The sequence below is a fragment of the Rana temporaria genome, chromosome 9, assembly GCF_905171775.1.
Source record: "Rana temporaria chromosome 9, aRanTem1.1, whole genome shotgun sequence".
NCBI classification, from domain to species: Eukaryota; Metazoa; Chordata; class Amphibia; order Anura; family Ranidae; genus Rana; species Rana temporaria.
Window position 1 is genome coordinate 38,774,619 of NC_053497.1, and position 19,309 is coordinate 38,793,927.

Genomic DNA, 19,309 nt, shown 5'->3' on the forward strand with positions numbered 1-19,309 from the left:
CTATAGTGACAATGTTAAATTGTGTATACCAAAGAATAAAAAAACTATAATCATATAGATATCCACAACAACATTTAATGTGAATAAAAATAGAAGAAGTACAATTCTATTTAAGTTGAACTTCAGTGTTGATAGAAGGTAACCAAGCCAATCGACAGAAATCACCCAAGTTTATAAGACGCCTCCACTGAGGGGGTTAGGGTACACTTACCAGATTGTATGGACTCATGTGCTATCAACACTGAGTCAGACGTGCATCACGAGAATAAGCTCTCCCAAACTTCTCACCAATCAATTTCACATCAATTGCAGACCCCAGATGATGTCTATTCAGACGAAACATGTTGAGTTGCCGCTCATTTAACAAATGCATTTACTACAGGACACTAGACTGTTTGATGACATGCTTGTTTATTCTTTACTTGATGTACTGTAAGTGCAATATTCTTTTAATAAATAGCTTTTTAAATGGTTTTAAATTATGTGGAGATTTCTTTTACTTTTATTATGATTGACCTACCGAGAGGTTTACCCTGTTTGATGTGGAATTGATCGGTGACTGGCCATATAGTGAAAAGTTTGGAAGAGCTTATTCTCCTGTTGCACGTCGGACTGAGAGAGTGCCCGCCGATTAGGAAATTCTGGTCTGAGGTCACAGCCCTTATCAGCTCTCTCACTCAGTTGCCAAACATCTGTAATCCCCTGAGATGCCTGCTGGGATATATAGACGATGAAGGTATATCTAAGAATGTACATACTTTTGTAAGAATTATACTTTTTTTTGCAAAGAAAACGATAACTATGCACTGGAAATCCCAATCCTCACCCAATATAGCCTTCTGGCTCACAATATTGAATCAAACTATACCTCTATATAAATTGAAATATGAGGCCAGAGGCTGCCCAAAAAAGTTTTATAAGATCTGGAACCCATTGGTTAGTTCAGAATACACTATACCACCTGCTCCTTGAGCTTCCTGAGAATGTTAAAGGGGTTGTAAAGGTTCATTTTTTTTTCTAAATAAGAAGAAAAAACAAGTATCCCCAGAACAGGAATTATTGTGATATTTTTTGAGGCAAACCAAATAAAGAAAATCTAAGCAATATAATTAAAAATATATAATTTAATGAAAAAGTATATAAATATAAAAATGGTGTAGGAGACACCAACAATGAATTTAACAAAACAATGTGCAGTGATACGATAATGAGTCGATGAGTGTGGTCATTGATCCACCAGATGCTTTTTCGGGACATATGAGTGGTCCCTTCATCAGGGGTATATCCGGATGGTACGACCGTAGCAAATTCTACAAAGCAAACAGAGAATACAAACATAATAGAAACCATATATGCAAACAAGAAAATAATATTTACATATACACCTTCATAACAACAAAGTAGATACATACAATAAATCTAATTATAAGTATAATCACAACAATAAAGTGTTCACCATGATCAAAGGCAGCAAAGGGGAGCATCGTTGAGGGCAAGACTATGGATGGCAACCTACCGACTCAAAGTAAAGAAAATTGATCATGCGCGTCTCCAAGTGCTGCAGTAACAACGTGCGATGTGACAGTGAGGCCTCGTACAGACGAGCAGAGATGTCCGATGAAAACGGTCCGTGGACCGTTTTCATCGGACATGTCTGCTGGGGGATTTTGGTCTGATGTGTGTACACACCATCAGATCAAATTCCCCGCGGACAGAATACGCGGTGACGTGGCGGCGACGTGGCTGCGACGATGACGCTGCGACGTGCGCGACCCAGGAAGTTCAATGCTTCCACGCATGCGTCAAATCACTTTGACGCATGCAAGGGATTTCGGCCCAGCGGACATGTCCGATGAGTCGTACTAATCATCGGACATGTCCGACGGACAGGCTTCCAGCGGACCAGTTTCAGCAGACATGTTCGGTCGTGTGTACGAGGTCTTAGAGATGCTTTGAATCACCTCATGCAGGATATAGCTAAGGAAGCTTTTTAGGGAAGCCCGGCATTATTCAAATTCTATCTTTTTTGTGCAACATCAGTGCATGCTGTCAAGACCAGCTACTCTAAACAGGCAAAGTTCAGAGACACAACTCCATCTATGTTCTTTGTTTTTAAATACTGTATGTCCATTGGAATGTTTCATTTGTGACTCCACTACAATATGTGTGAGTTTACATAATATATATTAAATTTAGATTTAGATTAGATTAGATATTACATTTTAAATTTGGATTAATGATACATTGTTGATTATTATGCATCCTTTTTTTGACCTACTGTAACCACTATATTGTAGATGTATGATTGACCTCCTCATATCACCCCTGAAGAAAGAGACATTGATACTCTGAAACGTGTCGGGTGGATTACGAGAATCTCAGTTGCAATCTTTGTGGTGACTTTGTATTTTGTACATAGCAACTGTTAATCATTCCAATGTATTATATTTTTTCTCGTAGTTTTTCTCGTCTTGAAAAATGGCCGTGAGTACGCTTTAACGAGGGGGAAAAAAATGCGCATGCTCAGAAGCAAGTTATGAGACGGGAGCGCTTGTTCTGGTAAAACTAGCGTTCGTAATGGAGATCGCACATTCGTCACGCTGTTACAGACTGAAAAGCACAAAGACTGAAAAGCGCAAATCGTCTCTCACCAAACTTTTACTAACACACGTTAACACGAAATCAGCAAAAGCAGCCCAAAGGTGGCGCCATTCGAATGGAACTTCCCCTTTATAGTGCCATCGTACGTGTTGTCGTACGTGTTGTAAGTCACCGTGCTTTGCTCAAGCATTTTTTTTCACGATAGTGTGTATGCAAGGCAGGCTTCAGAGGAATCACGTTGAGAAAAACGTTGTTTTTTCCATAACATGAATAACGGTCGTGTGTACGCGGCAATACTTTGTTCATGATGTGTAATGAAATATACTTTTTGAAATAAATTATGCCAGTGCCTTTAAAGTCCACCTAGGGGATATCCTTATTTTGTCAACATCTGGAATATGGGCAGTTCTGGGACCTCTTGAATACCATCCTAGATAAAAACAGAGTCAACCCAAATTGATATTTCATTCCATTGTGAACCCTCAATCACTAATCGAGAAACCAAACTCTTGCAATTCAGATGTGTGATCTCTGAGCTGTGCTGAAAAGGGGGCATTGAATAATAAAGGAAGACAGAGAAGTCTAGAAAATAAAGAAATAAAGATACTGTGGGAACTTCACCCATGGCCTCATATTTCTAAAGAGCTTAGTCTCCCATCCTAATTGGTCTTTTCAGTGTATAGAACATACAGAGGAGCATTGTCCCGCTGCACTCAGGGCAAACAATTACAATTCCTAGTAAGTTTGTAAGCTTTTTTCTGTACAGGCCGAGTTCTCAGAATTGAATTTTATATCTGTAACAGAACTTTTCATTAAATGGAGATGCATATACAGTACCCATTAAAAAATGTAATATGTGGTTATACAAAGCTCTGCAATATATTGTATTTTCCTTTAGAGTGATATTAAACCCAAAAGCAAACATTAAGGGGTAGATTCAGGTATAATGGCTTAAATGTGTGCGGGCGTAGCGTATCTCCGATACGCTACGCCGCCGTAACTTAGTGAGGTTCACCAAGAACCTGCGCCCTAATTTACAGCGGCGTATCGTAAATCTGCTGGCGTAACCGCTCCTAATTCAAATTGTGAAGAGGTGGGCGTGTTTTATATAAATAAAACATGACCCCACGTAAATGACGTTTTTGACTAACGGCGCATGCGCCGTCCGTGAAAGTAACCCAGTGCGCATGCTCCAAATTAACCCGCAAAAAGCCAATGCTTTCGATGTGAACGTAAATTACGCACATCCCCATTCACGGACGACTTACGCAAACGACGTAAAATTTTCAAAATTCGACGCGGGAACGACGTCCATACTTAACATAGGATACGCCTCATATAGCAGGGGTAACTATACGCCGGAAAAAGCCTAACGTAAACAACATAAAAAAATGCGCCGGGCAAACGTACGTTTCTGAATCGGCGTATCTAGCTAATTAGCATGTTTGACGCGTAAATATATGGAAGCGCCACCTACCGGCCAGCCTAAAATTGAAACTAAGATACGACGGCGTAAGAGACTTACGCCGGTCGGATCTTAGTCAAATCTATGCGTAATTGATTCTATGAATCAGGCGCATAGATACGACACCGCACACTCAGAGATACGACGGCGTATCTGGAGATACGCCGTCGTATCTCCTACCTGAATCTACCCCTAATTGTATTGCAGCTTACCAATTCTTAGATGTGATGGTTGCATTAGTTTCCTTTCTTCTATTTGGCGATCCAGCTAGCAAGTCTGATGCCGCGTACACACGGTCGTTTTTCTGCACGAAAAAAAACGACATTTTTTAAAATGTAATTTTGTGGGCTTCACATCGTTTTTCGGCTTCTGAAAAATTATGTTTTCCGTGATGTAAAAAATGATCGTGTGTGGGCAAAAACGAAGTTTTAAACCCGCGCATGCCCAGAACCGAGTTATGAGACGGGAGCGCTCGTTCAGGTAAAACTACCGTTCATAATGACTTTTAAAACATGAACGCTTACCTGTCCAGCACGCATGCAAAGTCGGCGGACGAGGACGAGCAATCACTTGGTCCTCGGATGCTGCCGCCGCCATGCTCGGTGAGGGAATCAAAAAAGTGAAGCCTTGCGGCTTCACTGCCAGGTTCCCTACTGCGCATTCACGAGTGCGCGACGCGCCATCTCTGGTCCCCGCTCTCTCCTGGGAACACTGTTTCCCAGAAGACAGCGGGGGGGGGGGGGTGACACGAAGGGGCGTGACTCCCGCGGCAGTCAGTACCTGGAAGTGGGTGCAAATACCTGTATACTTGTATACAGGTATCTGCACCCCCTCTCCCTGAAAGGTGTCAAATGTGACACCGGAGGGGGGAGAGTTCCGAAAAGTGGAAGTTCCACTTTTGGGTGGAACTCCGCTTTAAAATGATCAGCTTTTATTTATTCATGTAAAACGTTTATCTCAAAAAGCAAAAAAAAAGGTTGCTGTAGCTGATTATAAAGTGTGGGCTGGAGTTTGGCTTCAATTTGTTAGTGTTCCTAAATCTGCTAATACAAGTAAACACTCCCCCTCCAGACTGACAAGGCTGCTGTCTGTTGTTCCTCCCGTGCTCAATCCTCCAGTGTTGTGTCTCACTAATACAGGGAGGTGTGTTACTGGCCAGATCACCAGGTGAAAACAGAGGGGAAAAAGCCAAATAAAAATGAAAACTGTGGCAGCCACCACATCTAGTGATTGATAAGCTGCAATAATGATAACATTAGAAAATAAGAAAGAATCTTACCTAGGTGATGATTGAAGCGCAGTACTTCGATGGTTGGTTCTTGATGAGACAGTATTGTATGCTGGAATCTGATGGAAAAAAAAAAAAAGATTGATAATATAAAATTTTTGGTTTTGGGTTTAATACCGCTTTAACCGCTTAAGGACCGCCCATGGTATATATACATCGGCACAATGGCACGGACAGGCATAATCAAGTACCTGTACGTGGCCCTTTAAATGTCTGCTGTGTGGTCGGCGACCCTGCTGCCTTCCCCATGAGTCGGACCGCGGATCCGTCGGACTCGATCGCCGCAGGGATCCCCGCGATCATCTCACAGAGGCAGAGGCGGCTGTAGGCTTTGTGAGGCCTTAGACAAATCTGAGGCATGGGGCCCCATTCACATCCATAATGGGACAAATAATTCAAGCAATAAAAATTAACTGTATAAATTGCACATATTAAGAGTTTTACATTTTATGAACTATAAATTCACCGTTTATAGAATTTTCTCTAACCTATTCTTTAGGCAAATTAGGCGGCCGCGAGGCCCCTGTGGGGGCGAGGCCTAAGGCGACCGCCTAATTGGCCTAATTAGAGAGCCACCTCTGCACGGAGGTATAGAGCGGGGAGATGCTTGTGTAAACAAGCATCTCCTTGCTCTGCTTAGTGACAATGACACTGATCTCAGCTCTGTGTACTCGGTGCGGAGATCAGTGTCATGTGACACAGAGCCCATCCCTCCTACAGTAACAATCACTATGCTAGGCACACTTAACCCCTACAGCGCCACCTTGTGCTTAACTCCTTCACTGCCAGTGTAATTTTCACAGTAATCAATGCATTTTTCTAGCACTGATCGCTGTGAAAATTACAATGGTCCCAAAAATGTGTCAAAAGTGTCCGATGTGTCCGCCATAATGTCGCAGTCACGAAAAAATCACTGATCGCCGCCATTACTAGTAAAAAAAAAAAAAAAAATAATAAAAATGCCATAAAACTTTTCCCTATTTTGTAAACGTTATAACTTTTGCGCAAACCAATCAATAAACACTTTTTGACCACCCAAATGGTCCAGGGCTGAAGTGGTTACAAAAAGCTGCAAATACAGAAACGTAACTGTTGATGTGTCACATATCCAGTGTGCACCTTACCTCCTGCTGCCTCTACTGCACTTAAATCCCAAACATTGTTGTCTCTTTTGTTGACATATAAAACCCCTTCGCCACCAGTCCTCATGATCATTTTGCCAAAATACTATAGCAAAAGGGTCATATTTTAGTAAAGCTCAAAAGAAGCAAAGCACCCTATTCGCCTGCTCCAGCGGTGTCCAGGGGTGGCCCGTCCATTAGGGGCGTCCGCCCCCCCCCCCCCTCCTTGCCACCCCCTGTATGCAGTGGATGGACTCATACATAGCTTAGGAAACATCCTTTATTAAAAAATTTAAAAAGTTCAGTGATATAATCCCTCTCAACCCGACGACCGCCGCAACAGATACTCCTCCACAGGAAACTACCGTCGAATGACCCGTCTCTCGTTCTGACAGCTCTTATATAGCTGAGGTCGGGCCACTCGCTGACGTGCACGGATGACCCCGCCCCCCTCTGATGCCACAGGGGTTTCCTGTGGCATCAGAGGGGGGCAGGGTGGCTCCGCCCTCAGCTATATAAGAGCTGTCAGAGCGAGAGATGGGTCATTCAGCGGGGCCACCCGTGATGTGCACGGGTGACCCCGCCCCCTCTGACGCCACAGGGCTTATAGATCATCCATAATTGACAGTTCTGCCACCCAGAGAACCTGTTGTGGTCAGAGGTAGAAGGGAAGCTGTTGCCAATCACCTTTTCCAGGGACCACAGTGAGTAACTGAAGCAAACCATTTGCAGCCATTGGGGACAGCAAACCTGCAGGTGTAGTGGCACCTTGCTGGGGCTTTTCCCTGTACAGCTGTCCTCCTATTGAAGCCTCGGAGTCTGCCTATTGGAATTACAACTTAAAGGGTCACTAAAGGAAAAACATTTTTTTAGCTGAAATGACTGTTTACAGGGTATAGAGACATAATAGTTAACTGATTCCTTTTAAAAATGATTAAAAATAGATAAAAAACAATCATATAATGTGCCTGCAGTTTAGTTTCGTTTTTGCTGTTGTTTGCTGGTTCTCTGATGTACAGATAGCCAATAAAGGGCAGTCAGCCAATAGAGGGCAGTGATACTTTGTCTTAAACTCCTCAGCACCAATCCAGTTTCGTTTTACACACAGTAATCGCACCTCCTTGATTAGTCAGTGAGAAATCTCCCAGTACTGTGGTGATCAGGAAACAGACAACCAGGAAGTGTCCAAAACAGAGAGGATTTACAGCAACATCAAAGCAAAAACGAACAATGAGGACATGAAACCCGGACTGCAGTAAGGTAAAGGAAGCTATTTAGCTAAAAAAAAAAAAAATCCTTTAGTGACCCTTTAAGGGTGTCCTGGCCCCAACCCTCTTTCCCTTGCAAAATATAAAAGGACTGTTAAAATAAATAAAACCTCTTTTGCGACCAAGAAGTGTCTGGCGTCCAATGACTTTTACCACCTTTGCACCCCCTATGCCTCACAACCCACCACATATTGAAGGATGTCAGTGGTCCGTGGCCTCAACGGTTCTCATTAGACTTGAGATTAGAGAGGTTAGAAGTTATACTACAGTAGCTAGAGCCGTGCCTCAGCAATGACTGTTGTATCCACATCTTCACACTTTACTAGCCCATCCCTCCTCACCATAGAAATGTTTATTTCCCAGGCTTGGTTACCCGGAAGTCTTGTTACATGAGCTTCAAAGGAAATATACAGGCATAGCACAATAGAGCTTATAGAAGAATTCTTTGTTTAGCACTGTAAGTATTTATCTTTACCAATATTTTATGCATTGATTTGAAATCATATACAAGCTACACTGCATGATTTCGAAAAGCTGTTAGTTCAAAAATTTCAAAGTGTGAAGATGTGGGTACAAAGATTTTTTAAACCTAATTTAGCTTAATAATAATTGAGATAACAAAATCTAATTTATGCTGAAAGTGTATATCAAAGGTGATGTCATTTTAATGCGGCTGTCTGCAAACTGTACATTGGACTTACATTATGTGAGAGCAAATTACAAGTTGCAAGATAACACTCTATTGCACAATAATGGTTATACTTATGTTAACACTTCCTGCATGTAGATTGCAAACCTGGAGTGACAATGGAGCTGGGAATAACAGGGACCCTTCTCGTGGCTACCTTTGTAAGCCTTATTGTCTACTTCTTCACAACTAAGAGGAAAATGAAGTGGAAGGATATGCCCCCCGGACCACCCCCACTTCCGTTGCTGGGCACTATGCTGCATATGAGCACTAAGGAATTGCCCAAGTCTTTGGTAAAGGTGAGTACAACCCAAGCTATACAAAAGTCCCACTAGTGCCAATATTTTAATATTATGGCTCAAATAGAAAACTTGGGTTACACCCATAAATGTGGGTATTGTGCTTTAGCTGCAATGCCTCGTACACAGGGCTGGACTGGGAATACAAAAACAGCCCTGGAAAAAAAAATTATACCAGCCCTATAATATTATTATACCAGCCCAACAGCATAACGTCATTATTTTCTTGTTCATAAAAAGGGAAAGCCATACATTTTAAAGCACATTTGAAGAGTGTTTTTTAACTGACAGACAGGCAAAGGTGGCCACAGGGCACTGAGTGCAGGCGGCCTACCGGGAATTTTCCCGGTATCCTGGTAGGCCAGTCCGGCCCTACTCGTACACATGACCGGTTTTCCTGTCGGATAAAAAAACCATACCAGCCCCATAATATTATTATACCAGTCCAACAGCATAACGTCATTATTTTCTTGTTCATAAAAATGGAAAACCATACATTTTAAAGCACATTTGAAGAGTGTATTATATATAGATAAGACAGATATGAAAGCACATAGGGCTAGGGATATATAAGAGAAAATTCCATTTAAAAGTGTTAAAAGTGTAGCAATCATCAAGGGGGACCCCCAGAGACTCTGTGAATGTGAGGGGGGGCGGCTCTGGTGACCAGAGACCACTTTTAAGGGGGGATCCTTTACATTAGAGCCCCATTACATTACTGTATTCAGTCCCCCCTTACATCACTGACCCCCCCCCCCTTCAGACTGGCATGGCGGCACTGATGCTGATCTCCTCTGAGATGCAAGAGATCAATGCAGCCTCGCCAGTGCAGCTTATCAGTGCCCACCAAATGCAGCTTATCAGTGCCCACCAAAAGCAGCCCACCTGTGCAGTGCCCACCAGATGCAGCCCACCTGTACAATGCAAACCAAATGCAGTCCACATGTGCAGTGCCCACCAAATGCAGTCCACATGTGCAGTGACCACCAAATGCAGCCCACATGTGCAATGCCCACGAAATGCAGCCCACATGCGCAGTGCCCACCAAATGCAGCCCACCAGTGCAATGCCCACCAAATGCAGCCCACCTGTGCAGTGCCCACCAATGCAATTCCCACCAAATGCAGCTCACCAGTGCAATGCCAACCTGTGCAGAGCCCACTAAATGTAGCCCACCAAATGCAGCCCACCAGTGCAATGAGACAGAGAGATTATTATACAGATTACAATTTGCAGGGGCAGCAAGCAAAGGTGACAGAGAGGGGGGGGGGCACCATCCATGCAATGGTGAGAGAGATTATTATTATACAGATTACAATTAAATTGCAGGGGCACCATCAAGCGTTCTAGGAGCATAAATTACACATCTAATTTAATTTCTACCTATCACACTTCTGAAGGTCCTGGAGCATCAGGACAGTGGAAATACCCACAAAATTACCCCATTTTGGAAAGCAAACACCCCAACGTATATTCTATGAGGTATTATAAGTCTTTTCCCACAAGTTTTTGGAAAATGTGGAAAGAAAATGAAAGAGTATTTTTTCTTACACAAAGTTGTTAATTTCTAAGATATTTCCAACACTTAGCATGTACATAGCAACAATTACACCCCAAAATACAGTATAGGGATACCATATGTGTGAGAATTTTCCACAGACTGGCCACTTACAGAGGCCCGACATGCAGGGAGCACCATCAGGCTTTCCAGGAGCATAAATTACCCATATAATTTACTGACTACCTATCACACTTTTGAAGGTCCTGGAGCACCAGGACAGTGGAATTACCCACAAAAATACCCCATTTTGAAAAGCAAACACCCCAACTTATATTCTATGAGGCATGGGCTGCAAATAGGTACTCAGGTATTCTGGTGGGCTGCAGAAAGGTACTTGTGTACTCTGATGGGCTGGAGATAGGTACTCGGGTGCTCTGGGCTGGAAACAGGTACTCAGGCACTTTGATGGGCTGCAGATAGGTACTCTGGTAGTCTGGGATAGAGACAGGTACTCAGGTACTCTGGTCTGGAGACAGGTACTGGGGTACTCTGATGGGCTGGAGATAGGTACTAGGGTACTCTGGGCTGAAGGCCCAGGTACTCTGATGGGCTGGTGACAGGTACTTGGGTACTCTGATGAGCTGATGACAGGTTCTACTTGGGTAATCTGATTAGCTGGCTACAGGTACTCGGGTACTCTGATGGGCTGGTGACAGGTGTTTGGGTACTCTGATGGGCTGGTGACAGGAACTCGGGGTACTCTGATGAGCTGAAGATAGGTATTCGGGTACTCTGGTGTGCTGGTGATAGGTACTCGGGTACTTTGATGAGCTGGTGACAGGTACTTAGGTACTCTGATGGGCTTGTGACAGGTACTCAGGTACTCTGATAAACTGGTGACAAGTACTCGAGTACTCTGATGGGCTGATGACAGGCACTTGGGTACTCTGATGGGCTGGTGACAGGTACTTGATTACTCTGATGGGCTGGTGACAGGTACTTGAGTACTCTGATGGGCTGGAGATAGGTACTGAGGTACTCTGGGCTGAAGACCCAGGTACTCTGATGGGCTGGTGACAGGTACTTGGGTACTCTGATGACCTGGTGACATGTAAAGTTAAGAATTGGCCTGAGTAGGAAGGGGGTGAAAGTGCCCAGTATTAATGTGGTTAAAGTTGACCTATGCTAACATAATAATAAATAATTTACTATTGGCAATACTCCATTAGACCAGTGACAAGACCATTGATCTTCCTTAAGCCTCTAGTCTCTGCCAAATGGGCTCTTTACAGTAAAGACCCTATGACCATTTTTTTCAGGTATACCCTGAGAGTCATGCTGTGTATTTTGCTACAGTGCAATAACTCTTATGTATCTTTTTAGCTAAGTGAGCAGTATGGACCAGTGTTTACCATCTTTATGGCCAATGACCCAATAGTTGTTCTAGCCGGTTACGAGTGTGTAAAAGAGGCCTTTGTGGATCGCAGTGATGCATTCAGTGACAGAGCAAAGACTGATTTAGCCACTCTGGTTTTTAAAGATTATGGTGAGTTTCACTTTGTATGTAACTAACTGTAACATTAACATGTTTTACATTTTCATTCCTAGTAGGGATGCACCGATGCCACTTTTTTGACACTGAGTATGAGTACCGATACTTGACATCATGTACTCGCCGATACCAATTACCGATACATATTGCCTAGGAAAAGGTGTGGTTTGGAGGATTGAGGTAGTTGAGGGTGGGGTGAAATAAGGATTGTGGGGCGGGGGAGTTGGGATGGAAAGGGATGTGATCGCTGGGGGGAAGCGGATAGGAATAGGAGGGTTATTGGGAAATATATAGCTGGTAGAGGGAAGGAGGAGGGAAGGAGGAGGCAACAGGCAGAAGTGACTGCAGGCATGGTACAGGAGACAGTCAGGGACTGCAGGCATGGTACAGGAGACAATTAAAGGGGTTGTAAAGGAAAACAAATGTTTTCATAATAAGCATCCTTTACCTGCAGACATTCCTCTTTTCACTTCCTCATTGTTCGTTTTTGCTCAGAAGTTGCTCTATTTCTTCTCTGTTCTGTTCACTTCCTGCTTGTCTGATTTTACTGACCACCGTGAAGGGAGGCTTTACTGCGATGGTCAGTAATGTGCTCCACCTCCTCCTGGGAACTACATCTGTGCGGCAGGACGCTCTCTACGTGTTAGAGACTTCAAGGAGGTGTGAATTACTGGGCGTGCCGCAATTCATACTGGGAAATTTAGTTCTTACATGAACGAGCGCCGCAAACCTGGAAGTGAATGAGAGAACAGAAACTAGAATGCCGGAGGTCATATAGATGAAGGAATTTAATAGGTATTTACTCGTTTTTTAAACAGAATCATTACACTATTCTGTCTACCTTGCAGACATTAATTTTAGGCAAAAATTTTTTTCCTTTACAACTCCTTTAAGGACTGCAGACATGGTACAGGAGACAGTTATGGACTGCAGACATGGTAGAGGAAACAGTTAGGGGCTGCAGGCATGGTACAGGAGACATTTAGGGGCTGCAGGCATGGTACAAGAGACAGTTAGGAACTGCAAGGAGGAGGGAGAGAGACCTCTGCCGGGTTAGCCCCCCCCCCCCCATATAAAAAAAATTGACTTTTTTTATCAACTGAGACTGAACTGTATTTTTGGCAGAGGCTGAACTCTCTTTTGCCATGTCCAATGCAAGAGACTGCTAAGTTCCAAGAGAGACCAGCAGAGTCCACCAACTTGCTGCAAGATTACTAGATGGCATTTTGCAAGTGACTACCACAGGCTAAAAAGATGTTGCATAGGGCTATTAGAGACCTCCAACCTGTTACTTGAGGCTACTAAAAAACAGATATGTTATAAAAGACTCATAGAGACTACTGACATCTTGCTAGATACTACTAGAAGCCACACACATGATTTAAAGGACTACTAGAGACCACTAACACAGTGACAGGCCTTCTAACACTGAGCTAGATGAACATACCAGGGTTCAATTTGGTGAACAATCAGCAAACATTATTGAAATTTGGATCCAGAATCAGAACCCTTTTGAAACCAGTGGGATCTGAACATTTGTTTTCAGTAATATCCTGGTGGATATGTATCAAAGAAAAAAAAATTATCGAAGAAGAGAGGCCATTTTGTAGTGGCTTAAAGGGCAACATAAAAAAATAAGCAGTTTCTTTAAATGACATGCTTGGGTAATACCTTAAAGCTGTATGTAGAATTAAAAAACATTAATGCCGGGTACACACGAGAGGATTTATCCGCGGAAACGGTCCTCCGGACCGTATCCGCGGATAAATCCTCTGGCGGATTTTGATCTCCTGGTTGTACTAACCAGGAGATCAAAATCCCCGCGGAATTCCGTCCGTGGTGACGTGTCGCGCCGTCGCCGCGTCATGATGACGCGGCGACGTGCGTGACGCTGTCATATAAGGATATCCACGCATGCGTCGAATCATTACGACGCATGCGAGGGATGAGTTCGGACGGATCGATCCGGTGAGTCTGTACAGACCACCGGATCGATCCGCTGGAGCCGATTCCAGCAGATAGATTTCTTAGCATGCTAAGAAATTTTTATCCCCTGGAAATCGGTCGACCCGAAATATATCCGCGGATAAATATCCGCTGGATCGTACACACCAGCGGATCTATCCGCTGAAACCGATCCGCGGATCAATTTCAGCGGATCGATCCTCTCGTGTGTACAGGGCCTTAGACTCTTGGGCACAGAGTCAGTAACACCATAAATTGCAGGTCTATTCATTTCCTTTTTCTATTACATACAGTAATTGCTTGGTTTCATATGGCAGCAGCAACACAATATAATTTATTTCCACCCCAAAATAAATTTGTATTAGGGAGTTTATGCCAAAAGATGTTGATAGTGGCAGGTGTTGGGATGTACTTATGGTGGTTGGTTGTGCTCATATAGACCAGACATGGAAATAGTGGCAGCATCTGAGATATGTCTGTGGCCTGCATTGGTGAAAGGAGCAACTTTGAATGGAAAAAAAAAAATGGAAGGTAGAAGGATTCCTTAAATATTTAATCAGAAACCTCAGTAAAAACTGGTTCATTTTCAGAAACAGACAGATGCACTCTTCTGTCTGTCACAAAGCCCCCCACTGCACTGAATGCATATTCAGAGAGCATGCTGGCTGCAGGGCAACCTAGCAGCATAACGGCATACTGTTCCAGCTCTGCCCAGTGGTCTATCCTTGTGACCCAGTAGTCATGGGGATCATACATTCAGAAGGTCTCTGTATCTGCTCTTGCCCTAAAAAATTGCCAACCATGGTTGGAGAGTTTCCAACCAGTAATCATCCCTTTCCTTAATGGTATGAATCCTAGGGCTATTCACAGGCTCTAGAGCAGGGGTCTCCAAACTGCGGCCCGAGGGCCAGATGTGGCCCTTTGCTAGCCTTTATCCGACCCTTGGGGCACTATTCCTCCAAATGATATGAGGCACTATTCCCCCACTGACACCAACAATGGAGCACTATTTCTTCCACCGATACCAATGATGGGATACTATTCCTCCTACTAATAGGGACAGTACTCCTACTTCTATTGACCACCAACCCTAAGGCCATATTTATTCTCACTCATGCTGGGCTTATGACATTTTCTGCCCCTGCTGGCCACAATCTGCCCCTCCTCAAGTCTGTAGGACAATAAACTGGCCCTTTGTTTGAAAAGCTTGGAGACCCCTGCTCTAGAGCAAGAGTGAGCCCATGCTTTACAAATTACTGGAGGTAGAGAAACTCTTGCACTCATAGTCACTGAGGATGCTGGATAGGTGATTTCAAGCCTATGGACCCAATAATTAACTCTGCACTTATAATGGGTAGCAGAGTGGCTTAGTAGTTAGCAATATTACCTTAACCACTTAAGAACCCCTTCACGCCGATTTACGTCGGCAGAATGGCATGGCTGGGCACATCAACGTATATGTACGTTGCCCTTTAAGCCCAGCCGTGGGGTCGCACGCGCCGCAGGCGTGTGCACGCGACCCGGTCCAAAGCTCCGTGACCACGGCCGCGGGACTCGCGGACCCAATCGCCACTGGAGTCCCGCTATCGGTCCCCGAAGCTGAAGAACGGGGAGAGCTGTGTGTAAACACAGCTTCCCCGTTCTTCACTGTGGCGCCGTGATCGATCGTGTGTTTCCTTATATAGGGAATCACAATCGATGACGTCACACCTACAGCCACACCCCCCTAAAGTTAGAAACAGACATGAGGTCACACATAACCCCAACAGAGCCCCCTTGTGGTTAACTCCCAAACTGCAATTGTAATTTTCAAAATATACAATGCATTTTAAATGCATTTTTTGCTGTGAAAATGACAATGGTCCCAAAAATTTGTCAAAATTGTCCAAAGTGTCCGCCATTATGTTACAGTCACGAAAAAAATCGCTGATCGCCGCCATTAGTAGTAAGAAATGTATTTTGTATGAAAATGCAATAAAACTATGCCCTATTTTGTAAACCAACCGATAAACGCTTATTGCGATTTTTTTTACCAAAAATAGGTAGAAGAATACGTATCGGCCTAAACTGAGGAAAAATACATTTTTTTTATATATTTTTGGGGGATATTTATTATAGCAAAAAGTTAAAAAATATTGAATTTTTTTCTAAATTGTCGCTCTATTTTTGTTAATAGCGCAAAAAATAAAAACAGCAGAGGTGATCAAATACCACCAAAAGAAAGCTCTATTTGTGGGGAAAAAAAGGACGCCAATTATGTTTGGGAGCCACGTCGCACGACTGCGCAATTGTCAGTTAAAGCGACGCAGTGCCGAATCACAAAAACTGTCTGGGTCCTTTAGCTGCCTAAAGGTCCAGGTCTTAAGTGGTTAAAGCACTGAGCCACTCGAGTCAAATCTCTTCTGGAGAAGCAATAGGGGGAAAATAGAGTGAATTTGATGGGAAGAAAAATACTTGATGTCTGAGGTTCATAGAGAGCCTCATGTGGGGTATTGAATAAAATGTTGAGAACAGATAATTTTGTTTGTAAATGTGCCTCCTCGAGAAAAAACTGGGTTGTTATAACAGCTTGTAAAATGTAAAACTGTGTTACATTAAAATTTTCAAAACTACTTTCCAGTCTAATGGAGAATGTTATAACTTTGCCGTAACAGTGTCCTGAATTTGTGTGTAAAGATGTTTGAAAGTATCTTATAATACTTTTCTATTTGTGAACAATTAAGGGGTGATCCTGAGTAATGGGGAACGCTGGAAACAGATACGGCGCTTCACGCTCACTACCTTGAGGGATTTTGGAATGGGCAAGAGAAGCATTGAGGAGCGGATCCAGGAGGAGGCCCGCTGCCTGGGAGAAAGCTTCTGGAAAAATGGAGGTTGGTGATATCATGGTCTTTTTTATGATATACAGTAGCTTTTATGAAATGTGGCATATTCCCCAACAGGTCTGCCCGACTGTTTCGTTTTAACAGTACATTTATCATTAATACTCTGTTCTTGAATTAATATGGAAGTCCTTGTTTTTGGTATTTCTTTAGGCTCTCCGTTTGACCCAACAGATCTTCTGCGTTTGGCAGTCTCCAATGTTATCTGCTCCATTGTTTTTGGAGAACGCTATGAATATGAAGATCAGAAATTCATGACTCTTCTGTCTTTGCTGAAGGAACTCTTCTCAACCCTTGCTTCTCCATGGGGTATTGTAAGTCTGCTTACCAAATTGATATTGGAATTATTACTGTGTATATTTATATCTATCAAGAATACGCTGTAGAAAATTGGAACAGTTCCAATAGGAAAAAAGACCCTAAATGCATTGTAGATTTTTTATTTTTACTATTGAATGGCATTTTTTGTAATACAAAAATTGTTATAGCTGTAGGAACATTTTTGACAGTTGACAGGATATGTAACAAAAATGTGGCGTGAAGTACCGTATATCTAACATATCTTGGGGACCTCCTTTACCAGGGCTTGAGAAAACGTACACACACTCAGATTGATCGATAATGACTGGTATTTTTTTTGAACCTTACAACTATAACTTTTATGCCGCGTACACACAATCGAATTTTTTTCCGACAGATGTTGGCTCAAACTTGTCTTGCATACACACTGGCCCAGATTCAGTAAGCAATTGCGCCTGCGTAACCATAGTTACGCAGCGCAATTGCTGACTTGCGCCGGCGTAACGAGTTCTCCTGATTCAGAGAACTCGTTACGCCGACTGCAGCCTAAAATCTGCGTGGCATAAGGCTCTTATGCCATGCAGATTTTAGGCTGCATTCTTGCGTTGACCGCTAGGGGGCGCTCCCATTGTGGTCAGCGTATAGTATGCAAATTGCATACTTACGCCGATTCACAATGTTGCGCGCCCCCTGCGTACGCAAGTTACGTCGGTTGCGTACGGCATCTTTAGCGTAAGGCTGCCCATGCTAAAAACAGGGGCAGCCAATGCTAAAGGATACCCGGCGTTCCCGCGTCGCGACGTTCGAATTTTACGTCGTTTGCGTAAGTGAATCGTGAATGGCGCTGGACGCCATTCACGTTCACTTTGAAGCAAATGACGTCCTTGCGACGTCATTTGCCGCAATGCACGTCGGGAAAGTTTCCCGACGGAGCATGCGCTGTACGATCGGCACGGGAGCACGCCTAATTTAAATGATTCACGCCCCCGGCGGGATCATTTACATTGCGCGCGCTTACGCCGGGCAATTTTGCCGGCGCGCCCTCGCAATTTACAGAGCTACTGCTCCGTGAATCGAGGGCAGCGCAAATTATTTGCGGGGGCGTAGGGCAAAATCGTTGCCCTGTGCCTCCGCAAATAAAGCGCAAGTGGTACCTGAATCTGGGCCACTGTCTTGCATACACATAACTGTCATGCAACGTACACACGCTCAGAATTTCCGAAAACAAATGTTCGATGGGAGCTTGTTGTTGGAAATTCCAACCATGTATGCTCCATTGGACATTTGCTGTCGGAATTTCTGACAACAAAAATTTGAGAGCTGGTTCTCAAATTTTCCAACAACAAAATTTGTTCTCTTAAATTCCAAGCGTGTATAGACAGTACGAGACGGAAGTGCTCGGTCTGGTAAAACTAGCGTTTGTAATGGAAATAGCAAATTCGTCACGCTGCAATTTTTTTAATCTTTTAATGCAGCGCATTCTCTTCTTCTTTATAATGCTAGAATAATGAAGTTGTTTTGCTGCTGATATTCACACAGAGTGCACAAACTGAAGAGCAGTAACGGGCTGAAAAGCACGAGGCTGAAAAATGCGAATCGTCTCTCACCAAACTTCTAATAACACGAGATTAGCAGAAGGAGCCCAATAGGATGGCGCACTTCGTATCGAACTTCGCTTTCATAGTGCCGTCGTACGTGTTGTACGTGACCGCGTTCTTGATGTTTGCAATTTCCGACAAAATTTGTGTCTCCATGTGTATGCAAGACAAGTTTGAGCCAACATCTGTCTTGAAAAAATCCACGATTTTGTTGTCGGAATGTCCGATCGTCTGTACACGGCATTAGAGTGATAAGGATAAGGAAACTCCCTTCCACAGTTGGTGGTGTCAGTGCGGAGTGTAAATAAATAAGCAAAACAAATTTAGGTGTGTTTCTTAGCAAGATCAATGTACAAGGATACAGAGCCTGCCAGTTGTCAGTTAATATATCGGCCCCCATTATGTGACGTCATTGTGTTATTGTGTGACGTCAACATTGCAATTTGTATGACATTGATGTTTGTACTATCCCCTCACACAATGCTATCACAGTCGTAAACTTTTTGTATTTTTTCTTTACTCACTGTTGTTGGAAGAAAATATATATATATATTTTTTTCAGCTACTCAATTTATTCCCAAAAACTATGCATGCTCTGCCTGGGCCTCATCAGAAAGTCTTCAAAAACACTGACAAAATGAAAGATTTCATTCGTGAGTCTGTGCAAAACCACAAGAAGACAATCGATATGGCTTGTCCACGGGACATTATTGACAGCTTCCTGATAAAAATGGAGGAAGTAAGTTTCTACTTGCAATTGTTTTTCTATTCCATTTTATGC

At 43.3% G+C, this 19,309-nt stretch overlaps 1 protein-coding gene and 1 long non-coding RNA gene across 2 annotated transcripts in view; one reads left to right on the forward strand and one right to left on the reverse strand.

The window, feature by feature from the left end:
• Positions 1-1,106: 1,106 nt before the first annotated feature.
• On the reverse strand, positions 1,107-5,448 carry LOC120913353. Its single transcript, XR_005743506.1, has 2 exons — positions 5,346-5,448; positions 1,107-1,310 (listed from the first exon to the last, which is right to left on the reverse strand). It is a non-coding gene; the product is annotated as an uncharacterized LOC120913353 (long non-coding RNA).
• A 2,650-nt stretch (positions 5,449-8,098) lies between these two features.
• The window catches only part of LOC120913351 (cytochrome P450 2G1-like), a 28,544-nt gene continuing 17,333 nt past the window's right edge, over positions 8,099-19,309 (forward strand). The window contains exons 1-6 of the mRNA XM_040323227.1: positions 8,099-8,200; positions 8,531-8,730; positions 11,615-11,777; positions 16,472-16,621; positions 16,784-16,944; positions 19,091-19,267. Coding sequence (XP_040179161.1) covers positions 8,551-8,730; positions 11,615-11,777; positions 16,472-16,621; positions 16,784-16,944; positions 19,091-19,267 — 831 coding nt within the window. The 5' untranslated portion in view covers positions 8,099-8,200; positions 8,531-8,550. The remainder of the gene's footprint in view (positions 8,201-8,530; positions 8,731-11,614; positions 11,778-16,471; positions 16,622-16,783; positions 16,945-19,090; positions 19,268-19,309) is intronic.